Genomic DNA, 27,604 nt, shown 5'->3' with positions numbered 1-27,604 from the left:
TAATGTGTCTTTCACAGGCTCCAGTGGAGGGCTTTTGTTACTGAATCGTGCCTCTTTTTGTACTGGTTCTGTGCGAGAGCCGGACATTCGCTTGCTATTTGGCTTATGGTCTCGTTCTTCATATTGCACTTCCTGCATATGGGTGAGATGTTATTCCCATCATATTTTCGGCGTTTAGTTTTGACGTGAGTATCGGCTAAAGTCTCTGAATATATTCTGTCCTGATCGTGTCCTTCATCTCTTGGTGTTTTATATCCTATCCTTCTATTAGTCCCAGGTATTTGTATCCTGTCCCATCTATGTGTTTGATGCTATTCCCATCTGGTACCTTTATCCCTTCAATCCCTGTCACTGCCTTTTTGTAAGTTCACCAAGGTACATTTTTCTATTCCAGACTCCGTCCTGATGTCCCCAGATACAATCCTAACTGTCTGGATTAGGGTATCTATTTCCTTGATGCTCTTACCATACAGCTTGATGTCGTCCATGAACATCAGATGGTCAATTCTGTTGCCTCCTTTCTTGAGTTGGTACCCAGCATCCATCTTCTTCAGTACTTTTGTCATGGGAATCATGGCTACTTCGAAGAATAGTGGGGACAATGAGTCACCTTGAAAGGTCCCTCCCCAGATGTTATTATTATTATTATTACAGTAGTGGAATTTAGCCAGAGACGAACGTCATCATTTATATAAAATATTTTCATCCTTTTAAAACATCACGTGAGGGTTTAGTGTCATCAGTGCGCCTCACACGCAGCTAAGTATTGCTTAAGGTTCTTTGCAGGATCCCATCGGCCCCTAGGTTCAACCCTTATCATTCCATTTACTGTACCTCCGTTTATATTCCCTTTCTTCCATTTTACTTCCTTAACCCCCTCCTATCAACTGTTTCATAGTGTAACTGCGAGGATTTCCGCTCTTTACACCTTTCAAACCTTATACTCTCAATTTCACTTTGAGTGCAGAATTCTATATTCCAATTCCATCGTAATACAAGCAAGCAACTCCAACAAGACAAAATATTTTCCCCTCAGAACACAAAGTATCAAACGCCCTCCTGACGAAGGAAGGTCTTCCTTCCTCGTTCCCCAGCTGGGTCTTGGTCGGTCACTACAATTTTACGATCTCTTAAAAGGCCTCCGCTCTTCTCGCCCATTAATTCCCTTTCGCTCAAGATATACTGAAGAGATACTGGCTTTTATGTTACGCTTCGAGTGCATGGGAGGCCCTCTTGATAATAAACATTTCCTCTCCTCTCTTTCACTCTCTCTCTCTCTCTCTTTCTCTCTTTACAGAGTCAGTGGCCATCATTGTTTTTGTGACGGTAGTTTGGTGCGAAATTACTCTCTCTCTCTCTCCCTCTCTCTCTCTCTCTCTCTCTCTCTCTCTCTCTCTCTCTCTCTGTGTGTCGATGACTGTCTTTTCTGTGATGGTAGCGTGATGTATATTCTGATTATATATATATATATATATATATATATATATATATATATATATATATATATATATATATATATATATATATATATATACGTATATATATACACTCCAATCCCAATGGTTATTTATACTTCAATGATATGGCTTTTCCTCAAACTTTTAAAATTAAACAATTGAAAAAACTTATTTATTTAACCTCTTACAATTAAACAAAATCAGCTTATTCTGGAATATTCCGGGTCAATAAGCAATTTATGTCTTTTTATATTAATTTTCAGATCAGTTTTTGTATTTTACAAGTCAGTTTTTGTTTATAAAAAGTCATTTTTTTGTCTGTATCAGGTCAGTTGTTTGTTTATATCGGATCTGGTTTTGTCTAAATATTTTTCTATATTAGGTCAATTTTTATACAACATGTCCGTTTTTCCATTTCAGGACAACGTTTTGTCTATATGGTGTTAGTGATTTGTCTATTTCAGGATTTTTTGTCTATTTTAGCTCAGGTTTTCTCTCTATCAGGCTAGTTTTTTTTCTATTTCGTATTGGGTATTTGTCGACTTCAGATCAGTTTTATCATTTAGGTCAAGTCAAATTTTTTTTATTTAGTGTTGGGTTTCTGAACTACACAATTTCATTGTAATTTTTTTCTTTTTTTAAAGTTGAGTTTTTGGCTATTTCAAGACTTTTTTTTCAAGTCTTGTTGAGCTTTTTGTTTATTTCAGATTTTTTATATCTATTTCTGGGATTTTTTTTGGGGGGCCGGTCAAATCCTCTTCAGTTCTATGCTTATTTCAGACTGTATTCAGGTGTTTATTTTTAATCATGTCAATTTTTTTTGTCTATTGCAGATTTTTTTTACATATATTTCAGTTCAATTTTTTTGTATATCACGCATTTTTCCATATTTCAGGTTGGTGCTCGTATACAACTCATCCAGACGATGACGAACCAACCCATGGTCATTGAAGAAGAGTTCTCCACCAACACAATCTTTGGAGTGGTAAGATGGACCCTAACTTCTCGATTTTTCTTTTAAATACAGATTTTAAAATATCCCTTTCCTTTTAATTTGGGATTTAAAATTATTATTCTTGCTTATAGACAAAACTTCATTCTACCTAAAGTGTTGACGTTTTTGCTATATTATGTCCTGATTTTTGCTGTTTTTTTTTTTTTTTTTTTTTATTAATTGCAAGATTATTTAAAACTACTTGCCCAATGTCTATTTTATATGGTTATTGAATACTAATAATAATAATGGTAATAATAATAATCATAAAATAGAAGCATAATAATAATGCTGAAATAATAATAATGTTCATTTGATTAAAAATGCATATTCATTATTAGGACAAAGCTACACTTTGCAGACAGACATCTGCCATTTCGCTGTACCGTCTCCCAAATTCTCCACATGTTTTCACTACTTTTGGATAACAATAATTACAAATTCCACAACACTCGTGACATATTCTTGTTTCTTATATTAATCTTATATAGAACTTTCCAGACTGTTTCTTCACATAACTTCAACTACTTTGAGGATACAGAACTGGGAATTTGAAATGCAATTAAGTCCTGTTTGGGGAACGAAAGTTCCACAATGACACCTGTGTCATGAAGTGGCCTTATTGAAAGAGCAAGAAGTAATGTAAAGGAATCTTTCACCAAATTCTTTATTATCTGTAGTCCCTATACCTCAACTTGTTCTTGTTAGAATTATGAACAAGAACGAAAGAATAAGGAGTTACCCAAACTGACTCCGTAAGTCTAAACACTCTCTCTCTCTCTCTCTCTCTCTCTCTCTCTCTCTCTCTCTCTCTCTCTCACACACACACCACACACACATCCCGCGAATATTCCACCGTGTAACCCTGTTATGCAAATAAGGCAACAAATGTCCTCTCTCTCTCTCTCTCCCTCTCTGAATTTAATTCTGAATATACTTACCACAAACGAAGAAACTATATCTTTCTCCATTCAAGAATTTAATGTTAATCTCTCTCTCTCTCTCTCTCTCTCTCTCTCTCTCTCTCTCTCTCTCTCTCTCTCTCTCTGCTTTTTCCGGCACCTATTTACGAGAGACGTTAATCCAGTCTATAATTTTCCTTTCGCCATCTTGCCTGCTACTCTGAAGACATTGCGTGCTTAGCACTTGATGATAGCGTTAGCATCACCCCTCCCACCCCCACCCCTCCCCAAATGTATTTCGGTGCTCATGAGCATAATGTGGTGGTGGGCATCCCTCTGCTCGTTTTATTAGCTCAGCGCAAGTTCGTCTTAAAGTTGCATTTCCGGAATGTTGTTGCATTTCTGAATGGGGTGTGCATGTCTTAATGTTGTTGCATTTCTTAATGGTGAGTGCATTTCCAAGAGTTTTTGCATTTCTAAAACGGTTTCTGAATGATGGAGTGTGGCTTTTAATGTTCTCGTTTGTCTGATGTGGTGTCTGTGGGGATTTTTTTTTTGTTTTGTTACTTTTTTGTTGTCAAGCCATGGCTTTTTCTTGTGTTGCGAAATGACATCAAGTGTTACCTTTCCTGTTGTCAGCAAGTTTCTGAGCTGTTTTAAGGCTGTTAGTCCCACGATTTTGTTTTCTACACTTTTTTTTATTTTTTGTACAACAAAACAGACACTGTACCCGTTCCCTTTTGGGTCGACTGGTATACGGCAAGCTGGGTCCGTTGGACCAGGTGTTCACTTAAGGGTAGAAATGCAGGCCATTGTATTTACAAGGTCCTTCTATTTATTTACATGCCCCATGTACCATTATATATATATATATATATATATATATATATATATATATATATATATATATATATATATGGGTGTGTATTTTGTGTATATTATATATATTATATATATATATATATATATATATATATACACATATATGTGTGTATTTGTGTATATATATATATATATATATATATATATATATATATATATATATACATATATATATATATATATATATATATATATATATATATATCCTATTCTATACATAATCTTTTTCTTAGAGGTCTTAGTACCACTGACTCCAGATTCATACTTCGATTTCTCAGAGACTGGAAAGCAAAGACTTGAATGGAGTTGTAACAATCTGGAGATGTAGCAATCAGGTGACTCTCATTGAAAAGAATATTGTTGTAACAATCAGGTTACTTTCACTGGTCCCGGAGAAAACAATGAAACAAGACGATTTGTTTATTGCGAAGCCTAAATGGAAATATCCAGTCACATCCTGACCCAAAACTGTCACCTGACAAAAGGGTTTGTGAACAATGACTTTTTCTCATTTTAAAGATGTCCAGATATCTCTCTCTCTCTCTCTCCACTCTCAGTCTCAACCGCTCTCCGCCATCCCCCCTCCTCACTCTCTCTCTCCTCTCCTCTCTCTTCATCTTCTCGTCTTTCTCGTTCTCTCTCTCTCTCTCTCTCTCTCTCTCTCTCTCAAGCTGATCACGTAGCTTGCCCGAAGTGTGGTAAAGTGTGAGAGGAAGGAAGGATGCACGTTGTGGACTACCGAACTCATCCTACAAACGGTTCAAAGACGATTATACTCAACTCTTTACTTTTGACGACATCTCGCTCATGGTGATGCTAAATACACATCATTTTGTATCATTTTATATCAGTCGTTAAATTTCTTGATACTGTGCAGCATCGTTGATTGGTTTTATAGCATCTTATACCGTGTTCATATAATTTCTGTTCCATTTTGTAAGCTCTATTTCTATTGCGTTTTCATTTAATTTTATACAGTGTTTGTAGTTTTCATTGCATTTTGATATGATTTTATACCTTTTCAATTTTTCATATGTCTGTTATTTTTGATGCACGAGGAATTGACTTATTTTTTAGGAAAAATTTATAAGACGATTTTCTGCATATTTTTATCTCAAAAAGAAAGAGACTAAAGTGAAGGGAAAAGAAATCTACTTTTTGTAAAGATTTCATCCTACGAAAATTGATTTCTATTTTGCAGTCTTATTACGTGTTCTTCAATTCTTTCTAGTGTAGTGCACGGTCTAGAAAATATTTAACACACACGCACACACACACACAGTCACACTCACTCTCACACTCACACTTGTTGGCCGAGTCGATAACTTCACTGAAGTCCTTATTTCTCCTCTGTCCGCTGGTTTGAATCCACGAGATGACGAAATTATTATCAACTGAAAAATTCCCCTTCGGTTAACATATATGGAAATATATTAATTCCGAGGTAGATCGGATTAGATATTAAAGGACATTTGTGGCTTAATACGTATATATATATATATATATATATATATATATATATATATATATATATATATATATATATATATATATTATATATATATATATATATATATATATATATATATATATATATATATATATATATATATATATATATATACTTCATCGCTGGTGGGCTAATCCTCGCTGAAATAGATCCGGGGATACGGAAGGACATGGCACATTACATGATTCCTTATTACTAGCGACGTTTTCGAGACAAAGTCCCATCTTCAGGCTAAAGGCAAGAAATAAATATTACTCAATACAAACAATTAGGAATGTTAACGTAAAATTATTATAAATTAAAGTATTTATAAGTAAAATTACGAATTAAAAAATCTCAAAGAATGAGTATTACATCAATACATAACATATTCAAGAAAAGGAAATTAAAATCATAAAAAATTAAAATATTCCTAAGTAAAATTACGAATAAAAACATTAAAAAGAATATATATATATATATAATATAAAAATATTAAAAATGAGGAAAATACCTTGCTCAAGCAGAGTCCCGCCGTTCCGTGTCAGGACGGTGGAAAAAAGTCAAGAAGAGGCAAAGAACAAAGTGACGTGTCTTTATGCTATATACAAAGGTACTGAGGTAGTATGGTTGTTAGGTGAAGGTACCAGTTTCTTAATTGCCAAACTTTCAAGAACGAGGAGGTGGTGTTCATATGGTGACGTCATAATGACCTTAAAGTTGTTATAATTTATCTCTGCCCTACAGATTCTGGCGTGATTCCTAATATTTGATTGTTCAGGGGTGGATAATTTGCTGCCCGTTCGGTAACTTACACCTCTATGAGCATCACATCTCACTTTGAGAAACCGGCGCGTACTTCCTACGTAGGTCTGCTGCTTATATCGGCAGCAATTAAATAAATACACTACACCGGATTGCATCAAGGAGGGCAATTTCTCTTTGTGTTTTAGGAAGCTACCAATATTTCTAGGATTTATGCAAGTGAATCTGGTATCAACTGCTGGATAATGGCGGTTTAAAATTTTCTTAAGGGAGGGCAAATACTTCCGATCATGTATATAAGGTATTTTAATATAGTATCTAAATTTCTTTGCTAAATGGACTGGACTAGGTGGATGAAAACAGTTATTGACAACCATACTACCTCAGTACCTTTGTATATAGCATAAAGCCACGTCACTTTGTTCTTTGCCTCTTCTTGACTTTTTTCCACCGTCCCGACACGGAACGGCGGGACTCTGCTTGAGCAAGGTATTTTCCTCATTTTTATATATATATATATATATATATTATATATATATATATATATATATATATATATATATATATATTCTTTTTAATGTTTTTATTCGTAATTTTACTTAGAAATATTTTAATTTTTTATGATTTTACATTTCCTTTTCTTGAATATGTTATGTATTGATGTAATACTCATTCTTTGAGATTTTTTAATTCGTAATTTTACTTAGAAATACTTTAATTTATAATCATTTTACGTTAACATTCCTAATTGTTTTGTATTGATGTAATATTTATTTCTTGCCTTTAGCCTGAAGATGGGACTTTGTCTCGAAACGTCGCTAGCAATAAAGAATCATGTAATGTGCCATGTCCTTCCGTATCCCCGTACCTACATATATATATATTATATATATATATATATTATATATATGTATGTATGTATATATAATATGTATATAATAAATTAAATTAAAATATAATGTAGTATATTGTAAACCATCCCCTCTTCTTCTCCCCCACCAGGAGCAAGAAGTGAGCGTGGGCGTCGTTAACCGAGCCACGACTCGCGCCGCCTCCACCCTGGCCCTCCTGACGTGGACGAGGAGGAGCCCCCCGCCCCCGCCTCCGCAGGAGCTCCAGCAGGAGGGCGAGCGCGTCTGGCACGGAGAAAAAGACGCGGAGGAGGACGAAGAGGAGAAGGAGAAGAAACGAGAGGAAGAGGAGGAGGAGGATGAGAGACCTAGGGAGGTCGAGGGTGACATTGACGATGACGCCGAGGGCATCAAGTTGGCCCTCGAGGCAGAGGACGACGATGACGTGTCGCTCACGGACGAGAAGGAGTAGGCTGAAGGCTCGTTGGCTGAGAGAGAGAGAGAGAGAGAGAGAGAGAGAGAGAGAGAGAGAGAGAGAATGAGGAAGAGAAAGAGAGTGGTAAAGAAAGAGTGAACCAGTTTAAATTATAAATAAACTAGAGAGAGAGAGAGAGAGAGAGAGAGAGAGAGAGAGAGAGGATGAATTAATGAGAAAGAATGAGAGAAGCAGAGAGTTAAAGTATAAATACCAGAGAGAGATAGGGAGCAAAATGGAGAGTTAAAAAAGAATGAGAGAACCAGAGAAGTAAAGTATAAATGGACGAAGGAGCTAGTGATTTGGAGAGAACCACATAGGGCTAAAGAGCCAGAGGTTTCTTAGAGAGCCACGAAGGATTAAAAGAGCCAGGCAGGTTGAAGGAGCCCTAGTATTTACTTGTATTCTATTTGCATATTTAACCAAATCTTTGGATCTATGTATATTTATGAGAGAGAGAGAGAGAGAGAGAGAGAGAGAGAGAGAGAGAGAGAGAGAGAGAGAGAGAGAGAGAGAGAGAGAGATTCTCACGACTCAGTTCATTTGGGTCAATACTAATAATTAATTAACTGCTTTCTTCAATGATTACTGTACAGTATTCCCAAGTGTTAAATTTGCCTTTTACCAGAAACTTTTAACTGTCAAATTCTTAGATATTATTATCATAACTACTTTTAATGGCTTGTGATACATATAAGTATTAATTGTAAGTACAAATACTGAATATAATCTCTTTGTTTACCTGTTTATCCAGAATGTATAACGAATGTTAAGGTTTTCATTGAAAAATAGACGAATGAACAAAACTTTCTTATAATTAATTATTTTGCCCACATAAGTTAATTTTTTTTTTCTTTCAACATAACTGTGTTGACAGTTAAAATACTTACGATTGATAATGCAGTAGCCCAAAGTAATATAATTATTAGTCTAGCTCTATGTCATTTGTTCAGAGATTATATAGGCCTAATTATTGTAGTAGTAGTCATATTTCCCTGGGAAAGGTTTTATGACTAGAATGCAGTAGTAGTTATAGTAGTAGCAGTGATATGGCTTTGGGGAGACAGAAAAATAATAGTACAATATTCCCCTGGAAACGGTTCTCTGACTAGAACCCCCTATAGTAGTGGTAGAAGTAGTAATAGTAGCGGCAGTGGTAGTAGTAGCAGTAGTAGTAATAGAAGTAATAGCAGGAGTTGTAGTAGTAGTAGCAGCAGCAGCAGCAGGGATTATCCTCTGGAAAGACGGAAGATTAATAACGACATCCATTTCGTACCCTATTCATCACGTAAACGCGACATTGCGCTTTTCATGTCAAAACGTCTCATTTCCTCTCTCTCTTTGGATGGCCTCCATCCTCTCGAGAATTTTAAAGACAACTCACAAATATGCACACAATGGAGCATATTCCGGATCTTTCCTCGATGTATTAATGCAGACAAAAGCCTTTTGTTACGTCCTCATTCATCTCTTACCCGTCACGACGCCAGGTCTAACCCCCAACCCCCACACCAAACCTCAAACCCCAACATTGTACTGCACGATTCGGATCGAATGTTGCGGAGCGAGTTAACCATTGTGTGTGATTTCGGGTTTATTGCTTTTGGACGACATAACCGCACGGGAATACTTTCCCGGTAATCAGCGTAGAAACTTCGCGGACAAAAGACCCTTAATTGAAGTGTTGTTGACAGCTTCTGAAGAGGATTATTTTGTCAGCTTTATAATTGCCTGAATAGATCAGATTCTTTTAATGATGTTGTTATCGATAGCTTGTTGGGAAGAATTTGGAATTGTTAGGATTCTGATGTAAAGAGTATCATCAAAATTATTCCCTCTGCGCTTTCTTTGTTATCGTATTTAATTGCGGTTTTTTTTTCAACAACTGGCACTTTATTATTATAATTATTATTCCTTCGATGGGCCGAGTTCTAAGGTCCATAGTAGGTCTCTAAAACCCTTTAACAGCTACAACAATGACAAGGATGAACTCCATGAAGTTCTATGACTCTTTCAATAAGTTTGAAATATTTCATTTCCGTAGCGGGAAAGAATTTGTATTTCATTGCATTAACCACGTAGTAATGGCCGTTCGGTGACCATTAACCTGCCTGTCCTCCATCATAACTACATAAAAACTTCGATAGTCATGGTCATGGTGCAATGTCCTGTAGCAATAACTTGGGCTTTCAACTATATTATGAAGAAGAGGAGGCAGTACAAAATGAAGCATCGTAGCGCGGCGTCGCCACTTCAGAACCTTTATATAGTCTTTGGGCCACAACATAATTTTTTCCCCCATAAGAAATACATCGGCCAGAAATCGACGAGAGGAATAAGCTTAAAATTATCGATTAGAGCCAGATAATGGATTACATATGTCAGAAACATGGTTTAGTTTATATCAAATGCTAAAAAATGGGGATGGGTTCAGTAAAAAGGCTGTTAAACTCAGATTGCGATTCGATTTTGTCTCGGAAATCTGGTGCCAAAAGATAAACAAACATCTGAACTGCAGTTTGTTATGTTTTCTCATCTTTTTGTTTTATTGCTTATGTTTAAGTTGTGTGTGGTGAATTAAAACTTGCAGCGGAGAATGACATGCTTGTTGTGGTCTGTTGTCAATCTTGACGGAGCACTGTCTGCACGCCAGGTATAAGTGCAATTATTTCAGTGATTATACTACATTGTCAACATCAAAATAGTACTAGAATGTGTTCTTGAGTACGAAAGATACTATTTGTTAAATTAATGGGAAGCTTTGTAATAATAGGATTTTATGACCAATTCAGTTTGAGCTTCATGTATTTCTTATGGAGATAAATCTCTGATGTGGCCCAGGGCCGGGCGATCACGTGACCTCCAAACATCATGGCGACGGTCTTCAATAGCAGATGTTTACAATTAAAATGTTGACAGCCACCTCGGTGGCCGAGAGTTCGATTCTCGGACATTCCACTGAGGAGTTAGAGATGTATAATTCTGGTGATAGAAGTTCACTCTCGACGTGGTTCGGAAGTCACGGAAAGCCGTTGATCCCGTTGCCGAATAACCACTGGTTCCATGCAACATAAAAAAAAAAAAAAACACCATACAATTAAAATGTGAAGAGGAAGAGTGGGAAGGCAGCACTAAACCATCGGGAGAACTGAATGTTTACATTACGACTGTACGAAAAAGCCAGGTTGTGTTACTTAGATCTATTGTATATTATTTTGTGACCATTTCCTTCAATTGTAAGTGCAAAATGATAAAGTCTGTAACTTATATCGCCTTCCTTTATCACTGGTTTAGTCTTAGAGGTGAGCAATAAAACCTTCGGGATCGGTGTGTCTTCTGCACAACGAGAGGTGAGATACCATTCGGTCTTTCCAGTTGATATACCATTTCGAATATCGGCCTAAATGCCGCGTTTTATGAACTGCCCTGTAGAGCAAGAGCTCGCGCTGGCATAAGACCAGTCTGTCTAACAAGAACTTCCACGCACAGGAAAGCAAACGCTACACTGTTCTGCGAATACAACCTTGATCAACAAAACAGTAGACTACAGTATTCTGAAAGTGTGGCATTTATCTATAAAGTAGAACACTAGCGTTGAAGTGTAATGTTTAGTATTTGGTCAGAATGAAATGCAAGTACGACTTTGGTCCACTAAACATCACCCGGACCTTGAATTTCCCTGACGTGGGCTTTGTATAAAATGGAGCGCCATGACCTTTAAACGTGAATTTCATCTATTAAGTAGACCTTGAAATGCGGCCTTCACCTTCAGATTTAGAAAACTAAACATGGCATTCTTTAAGGTGGCAGGGAGTGATTTTATACTAAGTTTTTCCTTCGACGAAAAGATCAGAGAACTTTTTCATAATTAATATATTTATTTATGTACTAATTTGATCAATGGGTCTGTCCTGAAGTAAGTCGTGCGGTTCATGAGCAATTTATAGCAGCTCACCGGCTTGCTAGGCCTGTCGTGAGCCCTCAGAGCTGTTAATTTGTACCATCCATAAGCCTATTGCTTCCTAAAAGGTCACAGAGGTTCCAACATAACCCCCAAGCAGTCTTATGGTAGGTTTAAGCCACTGCACCTCTACAAGGTTACACAGCTCCTTATCCCAATGTATGCTGGCCTTGGGACCGCAGTGATCAAAGGATGCCCGGGCACATCCTGACTCGGAATGTTATTGGACATGGACAGGGAAATAAATCTTTGAGATTAGGAACAATTAATCTAAGTACTTTGAGAGGTAAGGAGGAGGAGGTAATCATGATGATGGAGGAAAGAAAAATAGACATTTTGGGGCTGTGTGAAACCCGTTTACCAGGAGAAGGAACAAAATTATTGCATAACAATTACCAATTATTTTACAAAGGTGGAAGAACCGCACGACACGGAGTAGGTTTTATTGTGAGTGAAGAGCTAGCTGGAAAAATTAGTCATCTAGAATTCAAATGTGATAGGATTATTAGCATTTCCTTAAAGTTAGGAACATTTCAAGCCAGCATAATTCAGGTGTATGCACCACAGCAGGGCCGCCCTCAAGAAGAAAAGGAAGAATTCTACAGACATCTACAAGAAGTAAAAGATTCTGTCCCATATGTAGAGAATACATTAATAATTGGAGATATGAATGGACATATTGGGCAAGACAGGACAGGCATAGAGAGCATATTAGGACCATTTAGCATTGGAGACAGAAATAGAGAAGGAGAAAACATAATTGATTTTTGCATACTAAACCAGATGTCCATTATGAACTCTTTCTATAATCATAGAGACAGCCACAAGTGGACGTGGTACCGATGGAACTCGGCTTTAGGAGCATATACTGAAAAATCAATGATTGATATGGCAATAACAAAAATATGGTCAGAGATGTAAAAAGCATCCCCTCTGTGTCATTCGATTCAGATCACAGGCTTCTCTTAATTAAATTAAAGATGACAAACCCAAACCAATTAAAAGCCAAGTGAGAGAAAGATTTATTTTAGAGAATATGAGAGAAGAGGAGTGCTTAGTTAGATATCAAAACGAAATAAGTAGAGCTAAACAAATGCAACAGGATAGCAATGACCCAAATGAAAAATGGAGACACTTTAGAATGGCTGTAGTGGGTGCTGCTAATAATACAGTGCAAAAGAAAAGAGTTCGAGGTAGGAGGAAAAAACAAACTGCTTGGTGGACCCCCACACTAAAGGCCGCTGTTGCAAACAAAATGAAACTCTTCAGAAAATGGATGAAAACTTTGAATTTGGAAGATCACAATAACTATAAAGAAGCGTCGAGAGAAACGGAAAGAATAAAAGCTCAAACAAAAAGAGAAACATGGGAAAGAATAGGAGAAGATCTGGGAAATGATCTCCAAGGTACCAGAAAACTCATATATAGCACTGCCAAAAACTATAGAAAGGGAAGCCAACCACCCTCTTATGTAATCAAAGACCCTATGGATGGGACAATTTTAACCGAACCCCGAGAAATTGAATTAGGATGGAAACATCACTTTGAAACACTACTAAACAACGGAAACAATGACCTTGAAGAGCATGTAGAATTTGATGTGGTTGGGGATGCAGAACCTGACATAACAACACTGGAGTTAAAAAATGCTCTCAAGAGGATGAGAAATGGTAAGGCCCCTGGAGTGGATACAATACCTGCAGAGCTCCTTAAAAACATGGGGGAGGATGGAGTCATCTGGCTACTAGAGCTAATCGACATACTCTGGAATGGGCAAATGCCACCTGAAGACTGGAGAAGAGATCTAATATGCCCAATCTATAAGAAAGGTGACAAGACAAATTGCAGCAATTATAGAGGAATATCCCTAATGTCACATGCTTTTAAAGTATATGAAAGAATACTTGAAACTAGATTGAGAGGATATGTTGAACCAAAGCTGGGTGAATGGCAAAACGGTTTTCGACCAGGAAGAGGGACAACTGATATGATTTTCTCCCTCAAGATGATATTTGAGAAGAGCTGGAATGGGACAGGGATAGATATATTGCTTTTATAGATCTAGAAAAGAAAAGGCTTTTGATAGAGTACCAAGAATGAAAATATGGGATGCCCTAAAAGACCCTTACTATGGAATCCCTGAGAAACTTATAAGAGCAATTTATAACACCTATCAAAACATCAGATCCAGAGTAAAAACAAATCAAGAGAATGAAGACTGGTTTGAAATAAAATCAGGAGTAAGACAGGGCAGCGTCCTTTCGCCACTTCTTTTTATATTGTTCTTAGATAAATGTATGAGGGAACTAGGTGAATGAAGCTGCAGATATGACCATCAACCTTATGTATGCAGATGACCATGCAATGATAGCCCTCAGCGCAGAATCTCTCCAAGAAAACGTCAACAACTGGAACGCGATCTTAACAGCTAATGGAATGCGGATCAACAAGAATAAGACAGAGATCATGCACTTATCACGAACACCAAGTAACGTAGATGTAGAATTAGAAGGTCAGACATTGAAACAGTGTAGAAATTTCAAATACTTAGGAGTAGAGTTTAGTGACCAAAACGATTCAAAACTGGAAACAACTACCCGAATACAGAAATTCAGTAACAACCTGTATCTGCTCTACCCACTAATGAAAGACAGAAATATACCTCGCAAAGTGAAAACCATAATATACCTCTCTATTTTAAGACCAATATTGACTTATGGCCATGAATCATGGACATTAACATCAAGAACTAGAAGCCAACTTCAAGCAGCTGAAATGAAAGCCCTAAGACTCATAAAAGGTGTAACAAGACTAGATAGGCTACGAAATGAAGACATTAGAAGAGAACTGGGAGTGGAGGGGATACTAGATTTTGTGGAGAGAGGACAGCTTAGATGGTTTGGACACACCAAAAGAATGGAGGAGGAGCGATATCCTATAAGGTTTTTGGAATGGACACCGGAAGGAAGGAGACCGGTAGGAAGACCAAAAATGAGATGGCTACAAAACATAGAGAGAGGAGTAGAGAGGAGAGGCTCTAGTTTGCGGGAAGTTGATGAGATGAGGCTCTATGATGATCGCCAAGAATGGAGACTGTTCCTGAAGCAGGACGACTGACAGGCCTGGAGGCCTACCTGGCGTCTGGTGAGAATGTACTAATTTCAAAGTTTAGTTTGTGTCCAAGACTTCCTGCTATAGTTCCACTGTAGCAGCGGTAGACTTCATTGTAACGTGCACTTACTTACAAAATTAGACTTTATGACAGTGGTAGATTTCGTAACAAAAACAGAAAATACATATATAATAGCCAAGTTACTTTTTGAAATTGCAAGAAAATAGTTTTGCTCTTTGAAATTTTGCCAAGAGGCTTTGCCCATGTGTTTCCATTATGTCAGGGAAACGCATTTTTAGACCATCGTCTGGGGCCCTCGTAAGTCGGGAAATAAATGGCCGTTGGTGAAGACTTTGCAGGAGAAGTGTGGATACGAAAGTAGACTCAGTTTAAAATATATTTATTCATGCAAAATTATATTTGTACCCTCTTTCATTTTCCGTTTTATTACATATAAATACTCTAGTATGTTAGAACGTGTGCAATTCCATGGCTTTGGTCTTGTTCCATAAGGATGTAAGTTTAATAATAATAATAATAATAATAATAATAATGTGTATGCCAGTGGAAATTATACCCATAATCATAAGAACACTAGGCACGATCCCAAGATCTCTGAAAAGGAATCTGGAAAAACTAGAGGCTAAAGTAGCTCCAGGACTCATGCAGAAGAGTGTGATCCTAGAAACGGCGCACATGGTAAGAAAAGTGATGGACTCCTAAGGAGGCAGGATGCAACCCTGAACCTCCCCACACTATAAATGCCACCCAGTCGAACTGGAGGACTGTGATAGACAAAATAATATAATAATAATAATAACAGAACACAAACAAGAGCTAAAATACATCACTTAACGAGAAAATGTACATTGAAATATGCCACTCAAACTTTAAAAAATTTGAAAAATTATCTCGTTAATAGCCTAGGGCATTGTACAGAAGGTTTGATTAAGTAAATAAAGATTCTACAGCTACAGAAGAGGATGGAATGTAAGTTGCAGAATATGGGGTCATTAATTACTTTGGGTGGCAGCTCCAGGATGGACGAAACCTTCCCGTCCCCCCTTCCCCCCGCCCCTCTGGTAAGATTAAAATAAGGCATCCAAGGCTAGGTTAGGTAAAGGTAGACCTGGTTAGGTCATATTCTCTCTGAAATACTAGCCTACAGCAGCCCTGGCCGCTTACTCTGCATTCGCTACTGTTTCCTTACACAGTCTTAATTTCAAGAAAGTACTGAAGATAATACAATTCCTCGTAGGTATAGGTATACTGTTGGTATTTGTTATTGTGTTAATCTATAAAGGTACAGAGTGTATTACGAAGAAATCTTTAGGAGTTATCCACAGAATTAAAATAAACCTAACTTACGAAGAAAATGGTATTATGGAGATTTTTAAGGGTAACTTTTCAAATTTGTATGATTTATTCAACCTGCTCGTCAAAAATACATTTAACAGTTAAAGAGCACAATAGCTCACCCATATGTAAAATATTTATGAAAAAAAAGCGTGGCGAAGTGGTGATTAGATTTTTTTAGCTGTTTGGAGCCTCATTTAGGAAAATATAAAATCAAATGAAGAATTTTAATGAATGCTAATGCGTAGCTTCAGAAAACACACACACACACAACACACACACACACACACACACACACACACACACACACACACACAACACACACACATATATATATATATATATATATATATATATATATATATATATATATATATATACTCTTTTCACCGAACAATATATTAACCGTTATTTTATCTTTAACCCGCCATATGTTTACCTCTGATGTAAAACATGATAAACCACGTAAAATTTTACCTTCAAAGCCTTCCCATTTTTTAAAATAAAATATGGAGGTCATGAGCTTTCATGAGGGCAGAGGTAATTAATTTACGAAAATGAGTAAAGGATTTAGATTCTAACTTTAAGAGTTTCCTAATTTAGGTAGTATATATTGATATGTAGATGAATGTCCAGAGCTATATTCTTATTATTAATTTATTATTATATTAGATTATTATTATTATTATGATTATTATTATTTTATTATTATTATTATTATTATTATTATTCGATGTAACAAGAAAAAAACGGGAATTCTATACCAACATAACTCTTTCGTACCATGCAAAGGACTAACTCTCTCTCTCTCTCTCTCTCTCTCTCTCTCTCTCTCTCTCTCTCTCTCTCTCTCTCTCTCTCTCTCTCTCTCATTACAAGGATTAGAACCTGAAGCTTCCTCGTTAAAGCTAATGTCCGCTGTTACATAAGTCGAATTGCTCTCAGTGTGTGAGTGATTGAGGTGAAATTACGATACATGTATCCATTATACTTTATACATTCCCTTCGAAATTATATACATTTTTTCTGCACTAGACATTTCCTCCTACATTATACATTTCTTCCTTCATTACACAATTCCTTAAATTATAGTTTTCCTTTTATATTATACACTCTTGCATTATACATTTCCTTCTACATTGTACATTTCCTTCTACATTATTCATTCTCTTCCACATTATTCGATTCTTTCTGCATTATATATTACTTCTTCATTATAATATTCCTTTTGCCTCGTGCATTCCCTTCCAAATCATACATTTCCTTCTACATTATACATTACTTCTACTTAATACATTCCCTTCTATATTATACATTTTTTCTACATACATTCCTTTTTATATTATACATTACTCCTACATTATACATATTCTTCTATAGTATACATTCCCTTCTGCATTATACATTCCTATCTACATTATAGATATTTCTACATTATACATTCCTTTCTACATTATACATTTACTTCTACATTATACATTCCCGCTTCATTATACATTACTTCTATATAATACATTCCCCTCTACATATATTTCCTCCGACATTTCACCCTTTTCTGTGTTATAATTTCCTTCTGCATTCATTTTCTTCTACTTTATACATTCCCTTCTACATTATTCATTCCCTTCCACATTATACATTCCAGCCTTACGTATACCTCTCTCTACGATGATGAGATGAGGTGCACGAGTTTATAAGCCGGATTTACCGTCAACTAATTTTTTTCAGGAATTCTCCATTAGGGCAAAGTGGTGGAACAGTCTTTTTTTTTTTAAGTGGTCTTACACTTAGTTAAAATGACAAAGCAGTTTTTTATGGGTCTTAGATTAAAGTGAATTTCTGAAGCATTCTTTTTTTTATTATTGTTATTATTTTTGGCAGGTTTTTTTGGACCTTAGAGGTAAAACTTTCAAACCAATGTCTTACATTAAAGTAAAAGTGAAAAGCAGTTTTTTAAGGCCTTATATTAGAGAAAAATTGTGAATCAAGTCTTGTTATTAGGGTCATGCATGAATGTAAAATTGCAAATAAGTTTTTATAGGGATATTATATTAAGGTAAAACTGTGTAACAGCTTTTAGGGGTCTTACATTAAGGTACAAGTATGCACCAATCCTCTTAAGGGTCATACTTTAAGGTAAAATTTGGAAGCCATCTTTTTTTTTGTGGGGGGAGGGGGGCCTGGGTGATGTTCCGTAAATGGAAATTTGTGAAGTGCTTTTTTTTATTTTATTATTTATTATATTTATTTATTTTTAGAATGTTATACATTAGGGTAAAATTGTGAAGCAGTCCTTTCTTTCAAGGCTCTTACATTGAGACAAATTTCTAAGTAGTCTTTTCTGAAAGTCATACATTAAGCAGTTTTTAGGAGTCCTACGTTAATTAAGGTAAAATGATCAAGCTTGGCCGTAGAGGGAAGGAGGCAAATGAATGAAAAAACAATGAGGAAACTATAAAATTTACTGACCAACAATTTCCATCTACTGCAAGACCTTTTAGAAAGACTGCTTCTCAAAAACCTTTGCAAGCCCTGTGAGCTGATTTAAATTCCACATTCACTTACCTTAATGAAAGACCCCCAAATTGACTTCTTCAGAGTTTTACCTTAATGTAAGACATTTAAAACCTGTTTCACAATGTTACTTTCATATGGGGGACCTCATATGAAAGTAACATTGTGAAACAGGTTTTAAATGTCTTACATTAAGGTAAAACTCTGAAGAAGTCAATTTGGGGGTCTTTCATTAAGGTAAGTGAATGTGGAATTTAAATCAGCTCACAGGGCTTGCAAAGGTTTTTGAGAAGCAGTCTTTCTAAAAGGTCTTGCAGTAGATGGAAATTGTTGGTCAGTAAATTTTATAGTTTCCTCATTGTTTTGTCATTCATTTGCCTCCTTCCCTCTACGGCCAAGCTTTGGAATTCTCACCCTGCTTCTGCTTTTCCAGGTTCTTATAGCCTTCCTTCTTTAGGAAGGCAGATTCCTCATGGCTTCCTTCCTAATTAAGACTGGTCCTCTTCCCACTGAAATAGTTCAAGTGCTCAGCAAATTAGGTTTGAAAAGAAATCATTTCCTTTCCTATTTACCAAAAAATTAAACTAAAAATAATCATTTCATTATTTCCTTCCCTATTCACAACAACAATAGCAGCAATAACAAGTAACTTAAGCAGTTAATGAAGCTGGCAGCTCCTGTTGTTGTTACTTATAAAGAAAAACAACAAAAATGTTGTAATCAAACTAAAGTTGTGCTGTTCCGATGAATATCCGGGAAATGACTTTCGGATATTGGAGATTAATTCAATTATTGAACTTAAGATCTCCCGTTAGAAAGAGTTCTCGGTAAAGATTAACGAGCATCTTATTGTCTCGCGTGGAATATTGCTGTATGAGTCCGAGCATGCGCACATAGGTATACACATGCACACAAATATACACACGGAGGGGAAACTTGTGCTCCAGTTGACATTAAGCATATATATATATATATATATATATATATATATATATATATATATATATATATATATATATATATACATACTATGTGTGTGTGTGTGTGCGTGTGTGTGTGTGTATATATATATACATTCAGCTCTCTTGCCTTTCTTTGTCTGTCTTTCTGATCGTCTCTCTCTATCTCTCTGTCCATTTTGATGCTGATATCTGTCTTCTGTATCCGTCTGACCCCCCAGGATCGCGTCTCTCTCTCTCTCTCTCTCTCTCTCTCTCTCTCTCTCTCTCTCTCTCTTATGAATTTGTTTGCTGTACTGGTTCTTTACGTCATGTCTGCATTATTATCATTATTAATTATTATTTTCATTATTTTACTCATTATGAGCAAACATTTAAATATTATTATTATTATTCATAGTGAGTAAACGTTCAAATATTATTATTATTATTATTATTATTATTATTATTATTATTATTATTATTATTATTATTGTTGTTGTTATTATTATTATTATTATTACCCATAATGAGCGAACATTCAGATGATATTAATTCCCCACTCTCACTAAGTTCTGGCAAAGAAATACCTTTTCTAATCGAATCCGAATGAAATTCAAAGAATTCAAACAAAATATCTGATAATGATTCCAGGAAATTAATTTAATGTGTGTCCAATTTCACTGAGATTTACTCTTTTCTCTCATGGAAATTCTGTGATAAAAGTCACGAGGAATAATTCATACTTATTCCACCGCGATTTTTACATTTTTTATGGAATTTTTGTATGTTTCAAATAAACTTTATAACCTCAAGTGAATCGGACCCACATGACACAATGTTCACGTAACTGATTTACAATTTTTTTATGTATTTTATTGCTATGTATGTTAAATATTGTTAAATATATGCTAATTTCCTCATTTTCTCCCGTATTTAAACACCGTATTTATTCTATATTAGTTTCATGAAAACAAACATTATATATATATTTTTTACTACTAAACTGGTGCTTACTGATTATCATACCAATTTTATGTTAATGTTATGTATGCTAATTCGATGTTATCCAATGCTGCCTTGATACGTGTTAAAGTATAAGTTGCATGTGCTAATTGGGTGTATGCTAAATTCAACATCTGATTTATGCTAATCTGCCCTCGGTTTTTAGTTTGATACATTATGCTTATTTAACCCTGATTTGATGCATGTGGTTTGAAAACAGCGTTGTCTCAGACACCACAAACATTGTTTAGTCTAAGTATTAACTTTCAGGACCCACAACATAATGAACAGCAACATGATCCTCAGCGACACAATGAACAGCAACATAATGTACAGGACAAAATGCATAGTAACATAATGAACATGATCATAATGAACAGCAACACACTGAATGGCAACACAGTGAACATCAACATAATGAACGGCAACACAATTTGCATCACTACAATGAACGGTAAAACAATAAACATCAACACAATGAATATCATGATTATGAACAGCAACATACTGCTTATCAGCACAATGAACAGCAACATACTGCTTATCAGCACAATGAACTGCAACATAAAAACATCAACATAATGAACAGAACATCATGAACAGCAGAACTGATCTAGAATAGCGTCTGGAATTCCGTATTGAAAATATAAGGCCACAAAAATTCGGGGTATTACATACATACCAAAATGTGCCCTTGTTCCATGTACGCAGCTATTGAAGAGGCCTGGTGTGAACCCCTGCTTCAGAAATATGTAAGATAACCGACTACGAAGTTATGTCATCTTAGTAAAAATAACTATAGTAAGTTATACATGACTTGATATGTTCAGTATGTTATATAAAACTGTTTATGCTGGAAAGTGATTATATACGTAGATAAGCACAAGAGCGTATTATATATATATATATATATATGTGTGTGTGTGTGTGTGTACCGAGTCAATATTTCTTAATCTTGAAGACAATTCAAATATCTTTCATTGTAAAAAGATAAATAACTAGATTCAATTCATATATATGTATATATATATATATATATATATATATATATATATATATATATATATATATATATAGGCATGCTCTTGTGCTTATCTACGTAAATAATCTATTTCCAGTATAAACAGTTTAATATAACATACTGGACATATTGAATCATGTATAACTTACTTTAGTTATTTTTACTAAGATTACATAACTTCGTAATCAGTTATCTTACATATTTCTGTAGCAGGAGTCCACACCAGGCCTCTTCAATATATACGTACATGTACATGTGTATATATATATATATATACATATATATATATATATATATATATATATATATATATAGAGAAGAGAGAGAGGAGACGGAGGAGGAGGAGAAGGGGGGGAGACCGAGCGAGAGAGAGAGAGAGAGAGAGACGAGAGAGAGAGAGAAGGGGGGCGGCATCAGGCTACAATATCGCCACTCCTACCCCCCCAAAAAAAATAAATGTTTACGAATGTGTTTTGAAAAAGCCTCGCTTCGAGCTCAATGTGTCCCAGGAGAGGCTTTAGAAGTTCGTTCCTTCATCCTCGTAATGTAATTCTATTATGGTGCTTTGTTTCGCTTAACGAATTATTGCCCTCGTTCGTTCGCTGCCGGAAGTTCGACGTTCTCGGAATACCGTAATCTCGGGACTCATGCGAACGTAGCGGATCCGATCCGATATTAAAAATGATGTTAACAGGTTTATCTTTCTCGTGTGTCTATGAATATATAAATGTGTATACACATATACATTTGTAGTGTGTAAATAATATATATATATATATATAATATTTAAAAAATTTTAAATATATATATATATATATATATATATATATATAGATATGTATGTTATTGTAGTATGTATGTATGTATGTATGTATATAATGTGTGTGTGAAGTGAGAGAGAGAGAGCGAGAGAGAGTTCGTGAAACAAAAGTCAAACCTGATAAGGAAAACAGCGAGACTTTTAAATTCTTAAAAATTATTTAAACTATCGCCTAAAAAGATGACAATGAATGTAACAAAAAGGTTAAGCAAATATTTTGATTTTTTCACAATATTTTTGAGAGATTTTTTACTTTTTTTGTTGGCTGTTAATTTATTTTTTTTTTTTTAAGGAGCGCTAATTTACGGAAACGGTCTGATAAAATATGAAAATAAATGATACATAATAGGAAGTTGCATATTTCGGAAAATTTTCAAAACTCTTGGTAATAAACAGTATTAAATTCCATCCATTACATCTATATAAATCCAGTGAAACAAAAACAAAAGAAAATCATCATAAATTACCTCCATTCCTTCCAAAAATCATACCTTTATATCGTAAACTCTAGTAATGAAATAAAGACATATTAATTTTCTCTTCATAAATCTACATACAAATGTTTATTTAAGCTATTTTTAATTATTTATTTTTTTGTTCTAAATGGTAAAAGAAAGATACGCATGATCAGCTCCTAATTTGCATGCGTAATTTGCGGAGCACTGTAATCAAATTGTAAATCTGGGTTTTGGTGTGTTGTGTTTATCGCTATGCAAATGAAATGGAAAATTGGGCAGATAATTTTCTATTTAATAAGTCACATTCATTCATTTAATTAGTCGTAAATTTGACAAAAAATAATTTTCATTCAAATGCTTATTTTTCTTATTGTGTATTGATATAACTTATTCATCTTCATTTAAATGATTTCTTTACTGTTTCTTCCCTGAGAACAGCTTAGTTATATACCTACTTTAAATATTCCCTTCACAAATATTCATTGGCTATAAGATGATATATAATTTTATATATAGTTCTATTCAAATGTTTATTTCTAAATTATTTGTTGACATAGTTACCTATTGTTTCTTCCTTGAGAACTCCCGGAATAGATTTTCCACTGTGGATGTTCCCCGTAGGAAGGTAGTGCCGTCAGTGAACCTCATGGGGAGCAATGTAGGCATTACCTAAGGTTCTTTGTTACATCCCTTCGGCCCCCTAGCTGCAACCCCCTTTCATTTTTTTTACTGTACCCCCATTCATATTCTCTTCCATCTTACTGTCCACCCTCTCGTAACAATTGATTCGTAGTTGCAACTGCTCTGAGGTTCTCCTCCCCTTACACTTTTCAAACCTTTTCACTCTCAATTTTCGTGTCAGCGCTGAATGGCCTTAGTTGCCCCAGTAATTGGTATGAATTTCTAAAGTCTGTAAATCGATCAATCACTTTAGATGTTCTCATTACAAATATTCATAGTAATAAGTAAACTCACCGTATATCAACTTGTTTTTATTAGAATATTCATTTCACCTGGGGAGAAGATACTTAATAAAAAGTTTGTCACTTATATAAGGGCCTCTAAGTGGTCGAGGAAAACGTTGAAGTTTTAGGCCGTGAAATGATAATTGTTATGAGATTTTTATTAAAGAGCTGTGCTGGTTAATCAATGCCAGAAGTGCCAGGGAAAAGGTTCGTGAAATACAGGGTATAATCGGATGCACGCATAAAAATCCTAACCAGATACGTGTTGTGCACCTCACGTGGTGCACTGTAGGCATCACTTAAAGATTCCTGGCAGCGTTCTTTCGACCCCTAGCTGCAACCCTTCGCATACCATTTACTGTACCTCCGTTCATATTCTCTCCCGTCCCTCTTACTTTCCACCCTCTCCTAACAGTTGTTTCATAGTGCAACTGCGAGGTTTTCTTTCTGTTTCAAACCATATTACTCTCGGTTACCCTTTCAGCTCTGAGTGACCTCATAGGTCCCAGTTCTGGGTCTTCGTCTTGATTTTATATTCCTAGATGCTCAATACTAAACGCTATGAGGTCCAAAGAGATTTAGGAACTGCAGTGTTGGCGTGACTTAGGTATAAGGGGGTTTGACGTGCTGCTGATGATTGGCATCCCGTCCACGGAAGGTCTGATTTCGATCCCAGATAGAAGATATTTTAAGCCCGTTTTCTGAAAAATTAATTGTGTGTCTGTTGATGTAAGAAGTTAATTATGTAAGTACCTTGTTGGTAAGTCTCGGCGAGTATGTTGAAGGGTATATACCTATGTGGCCAGCAACCTCGTGCCCAAACATTTGATGAGAATCTGAAGTATAACAGACTCTTAGGCGACTCACTTGAAGGGTAAAGATACACAAAGACAAAAAAAAAAAAAAAAAAAGAGAGAAGTGTATTTAATTCAAGGAAGAAAAGTGCTTGTTGTGAAGAACTGTCAAACTGTTAGAAAGACAATTACTGTTAACAAAACATAAATTGGAAGTTGGAACAACAGTTTAAACATAATATGCAGACTGCAATTTTGTGCAACGTATGTAAAAAAACGTAAATTTATTACAAAATATCCAATACCATATGAACCGTCATATATATATATATATATATATATATATATATATATATATATATAATATATATATGAAGATAAAAGGCCCACAAAACACTATTTTAACGTTGAAACCATATATTTCGAGCGCTCCCTTCTGTGCTCCTGATCACTGGTAAAATATTTTACCAGTGATCAGGAACACAGAAGGAAATGCTCGAAGTATATAGTTGCAACGTTAAAAATAGTGTTTAATGGTCCTTTTATCTTCATATTATACTGTTGTATTACAGTAAAAAGAGATATATATATATATATATATATATATATATATATATATTATATATATATATATATATATATATATATATTCTGAGTATTAACGTGAGCACGTAGCTAAAGTTTCGAAATTACACTCAATTCTCAGAATTACTGAATCATTACTTTTTTCCTATACTGTTTCCCGTCATTTTAGGGGTCTCGGAATGTCAGTGACTTAAAAAGCATTACGGATACGATTTCTCTTCGCTTTGCCTCGCAGAAGTGCTGATTGGTTGACTGGTAAGTTGTGTGTAAATGTTTGTTATCGCTACGGTTACGGACATGAGTTTTGCTTCTTCCGTAGTTTTCGTTTTTCCTCGCCCATCGTTTTCGTTATATTGGCCTAAAAGTTGTTAAGATAAAAGAAATAAAGTTATAAACCTATAATATATGTTCAGAGTGAAAACATATCCGGATTTCTCGTTATTTGCCATTGGTAATGTATCACAAAACTCAAATTAGGGACAATGAGAATGTTTAGGATTAGCAGAGTCCCCCATCCTTATAGTAAATAGTTTTCTTTGACCAATTTATGAATGAAATTGTTGCCACACGCATCAAAAACCTCCTACGCCATTATTGTGCATATTTTCTCGTTCATAATCATCAGTATGTAATTACTATGTACTAGGATACCGCTGACAGTACTAATTAGCCGCTTAATTAACCTCTTAGTCCAATGAACACAATATGTCAGTGAAACGGAAGAGGACCATGTATAGACGAATGACCGAGGAGTAAGAAATAGTATTAGAATACTTTTTTAGAATACTTATAAGAGTTAGCACACAATTACTTTGTACTAGGATACTGGTGACAGTACTAATTAAACGCTTAATTAACCGCTCAGTCTAATGAAAACAATATGTCAGTGAAACGGAAGTGGATGTATAGACGAATGACCGGCGAGTGCTAGATAGTATCAGAAGCGACAGGAGAGGATCAGATCGTCCATAAACTGGCGATAGCGCTAATTAGCGGATTAATTAACCGCTCACGCTGTCGAAGACAACACACAATACAAGTCAGTGAAACGGAAAAGACGATGAGCAGACGAATGATCGCCGAGTGAGGGATACTTTAAGAGCATCCACAAGAGGATTGGACGGTTCATAGGCGGCGGGATCGTCGCCTCCGCAACTCCCCGCTAAAGGGTGTCCGGATCCGGTTGCGAGTACGCATGACAGGACTGACAGGAGTTCGCGGCGTCTATACTCTCACTCGATAGGAGAGGTCTCAGTTCATCATTCACTGTTGTGTTTACAGTGAGTGTGTGAGGTGGACCACCGCCGACCGCCGCGCCCTTCCCCCCGGGATTATTCTCTCTGACGCCTCGCCCGAGAGATTCTGGAGTCTGTAGGAAGCATGCCGTTGGCCCAGCAGCCGGACCTCTGGTCCAAACTTCAGGTCCAGAAGGAAGATGAGGTTAGTGGGGACCGAATAAATATGGACGGGTTGGAAATGACGGTAGACGGACATTCGCTCGTGCGAAGGCGAGAAGAAGAAGGAGTTTTGGAATTGTGTTCGTGGTTGGGGGAGAGGGAGAGGGAGATTTATAGGTAGGGGGATATTGTTACAAGGAGGGAGCCAAGCTCCCCTTCCCTCTGGTATTAGAGGTAGGGGGCGAGGACGTCCCGAGAGGAAGAAAGAGTTTTGGAATTGTGTTCGTGGTTGGGGGAAGGGGGTATGTTGGAGGTTGGGTAGGGGGCATTGTTCAAGGAGGAGGGGATCCCATCTCACCTTCCCTCTGGTGTTAGGGTAAGGGGGTGACGTCCCCCACTCTCTCCCTCCCTATGTGAACACTACAACCACCTGCTATGTCTTCTTGTACGGTGTCATCGCTGGGCATTCGTTTTCTCACGGTCGGGCATGGCCATTTGGGCATGGGCATTGAAAGACGATCGCCGTCCTGTTCCGTTTCCCCCGTCAGATTGACGTAACACTGGTTGACAGTGATCGGGGGACAGGTGCCTCGTGCCCATGTTGTTGTTGCTAAGGGTAGCTTGTCTGTCCTTTGAACAAGAGCTTTGGGAATATATATTTAATTTGTATATTCAGATTTACCCATTCTCTCTTAGCTTACCCACTGGCTACCCCAATACCCAAGGGGTATGGTCTTGGTTTGCCATGCTTTAGGTAGCTAAGGTCAGACCCCTATATCTGTTCCCTTACCCCCATTCTTAAGTGGTTACCTATTATTTTATTAAGGGTACTGTAGGTATGCAATAGGTACACCAATGCCCAT

General features: G+C 36.1%; 1 protein-coding gene across 1 annotated transcript in view; it reads left to right on the top strand.

Annotated features, from left to right (window-relative positions):
• Positions 1-8,624, top strand: part of LOC135202713 (cilia- and flagella-associated protein 161-like) — a 180,117-nt gene extending 171,493 nt beyond the window's left edge. Inside the window, exons 6-7 of the mRNA XM_064232190.1 lie at positions 2,353-2,442; positions 7,492-8,624. Coding sequence (XP_064088260.1) covers positions 2,353-2,442; positions 7,492-7,812 — 411 coding nt within the window. The 3' untranslated portion in view covers positions 7,813-8,624. The remainder of the gene's footprint in view (positions 1-2,352; positions 2,443-7,491) is intronic.
• The last annotated feature ends 18,980 nt before the right edge of the window (positions 8,625-27,604 follow it).

Source organism: Macrobrachium nipponense, chromosome 33 (assembly GCF_015104395.2).
Source record: "Macrobrachium nipponense isolate FS-2020 chromosome 33, ASM1510439v2, whole genome shotgun sequence".
NCBI classification, from domain to species: domain Eukaryota; kingdom Metazoa; phylum Arthropoda; class Malacostraca; order Decapoda; family Palaemonidae; genus Macrobrachium; species Macrobrachium nipponense.
The sequence above is the reverse complement of the archived record's forward strand: the minus strand, read 5'-3'. Positions and strand labels throughout refer to the sequence as shown.